At 60.5% G+C, this 1,298-nt stretch overlaps 1 protein-coding gene across 1 annotated transcript in view; it reads left to right on the top strand.

Annotated features, from left to right (window-relative positions):
- Positions 1–710: 710 nt before the first annotated feature.
- Positions 711–1,298, top strand: part of CYR61 (cysteine-rich, angiogenic inducer, 61) — a 3,023-nt gene continuing 2,435 nt past the window's right edge. The window contains exon 1 of the mRNA XM_010860324.1: positions 711–978. Within this exon, the coding sequence (XP_010858626.1) occupies positions 916–978 (63 nt within the window). The 5' untranslated portion in view covers positions 711–915. The remainder of the gene's footprint in view (positions 979–1,298) is intronic.

Raw genomic sequence — 1,298 nt, forward strand, 5'->3', positions numbered from 1 at the left:
GGGGGGGGTGATGCGGAAAAGGGAAGACCTCTGTCTGGGAATCTGCCAGACAATGGGGGGAGTAGATTTTTTTTTCCCCCCTTCTCATTCATAAATGCCACTGCGGGTATTAATTTGCAATATATTTAACTTGGCTAATAAACACCATGCCAAAGCTTTGGGACTTGATCAGAGCATGCCTCTATGAAGTCCTCAAATAGAGTCCTGGCTCCCAGACACTCCCCCTCCTCGTTCGCCTTTCTCAATAGATAACTTGATTCTCACCTTCGCTGTAAACAGGCAAACAGCTCGCTGCCTTCCCGGGTGAGGGCTTCCGAGGCTGCGGGGTCAACTCGGCATCACCAAACAAAACGACTTTTATCCCTCCCTCCAGGTCCTCCCACCCTCCCAGTCCAGGCAAAGTTCTGAACTCGCCCCCCTCAGCCCTTCCACCACCATCACCATCATCACGCCAAGAAGAGCCCTCCCCAATAGAAGTCGTTATTTAAAGTGGAAAAAAAAGAAGATTGTTTTCTTGACGGGTCCAGGACAAAAAAAAAAAAGTGCAACGGAGCCAGGGGAGGCGCTTGGCAAGAGCCCGCGCCAACCAGCATTCCTGAGATGTTTGAGAATTCTGGAACGCACAGACAGAGCCGACGTCACTGAAACACGCGGCGCCGCGACCGGCCGGTATAAAAGGCGGGCTCTGGGCGCTGGGGCAGACCGCGAGCGAGAGCGCCCCCGAGCAGCACCCGCGTCCTCCGCTACTCCTCGGCCAGGACCTCGGAAGAAGGACGCCCGCAAACCGCTCGCCGCCCCGGCCCTCGCCTCCCCGCCGCCCGGCCCACTACCCCAGCCGCACCGGCTCGTCCGCTGCGCTCTGGTGTGTTGGCGTCTTTGCCTCCGCGCTAGCCGGGACCACTCCTGCGCGCCACGATGAGCTCCCGCACCGCCAGGACGCTCGCCCTCGCCGTCACCCTTCTCCACTTGGCCAGGCTGGTGAGTTCTTAGGCCACCGCTTCCCCTTCCGTTCTCACAGCCCCTTCCCCTTTCCCCGGACGACCCGCGGTTGGAAAAGCTAGACTCCAGAGTTCGGGGGTTGGGGGTGTTTCGGGATAGCTCTTTCTTTAATCCCGCCCTGAAGACCTGCCGGGGGCCTCCTGGCGTTCGCCGCTGCCCAGGACGGCCGGGCTGGACGGGATCAGAAACCCCCGTCTCCTGCCGCCCGGGTCAGACACCCTCGTCCCTTCCTGGGGCGCCTCTCCTGCGTACCCCGCGGAGCCTCACGCGTTTCCTCACCCCCTTCCAGGCTCTCTCCA

Source organism: Bison bison, unplaced genomic scaffold, assembly GCF_000754665.1.
Source record: "Bison bison bison isolate TAMUID 2011002044 unplaced genomic scaffold, Bison_UMD1.0 scf7180017864466, whole genome shotgun sequence".
In the NCBI taxonomy this organism is placed as follows: Eukaryota; Metazoa; Chordata; class Mammalia; order Artiodactyla; family Bovidae; genus Bison; species Bison bison.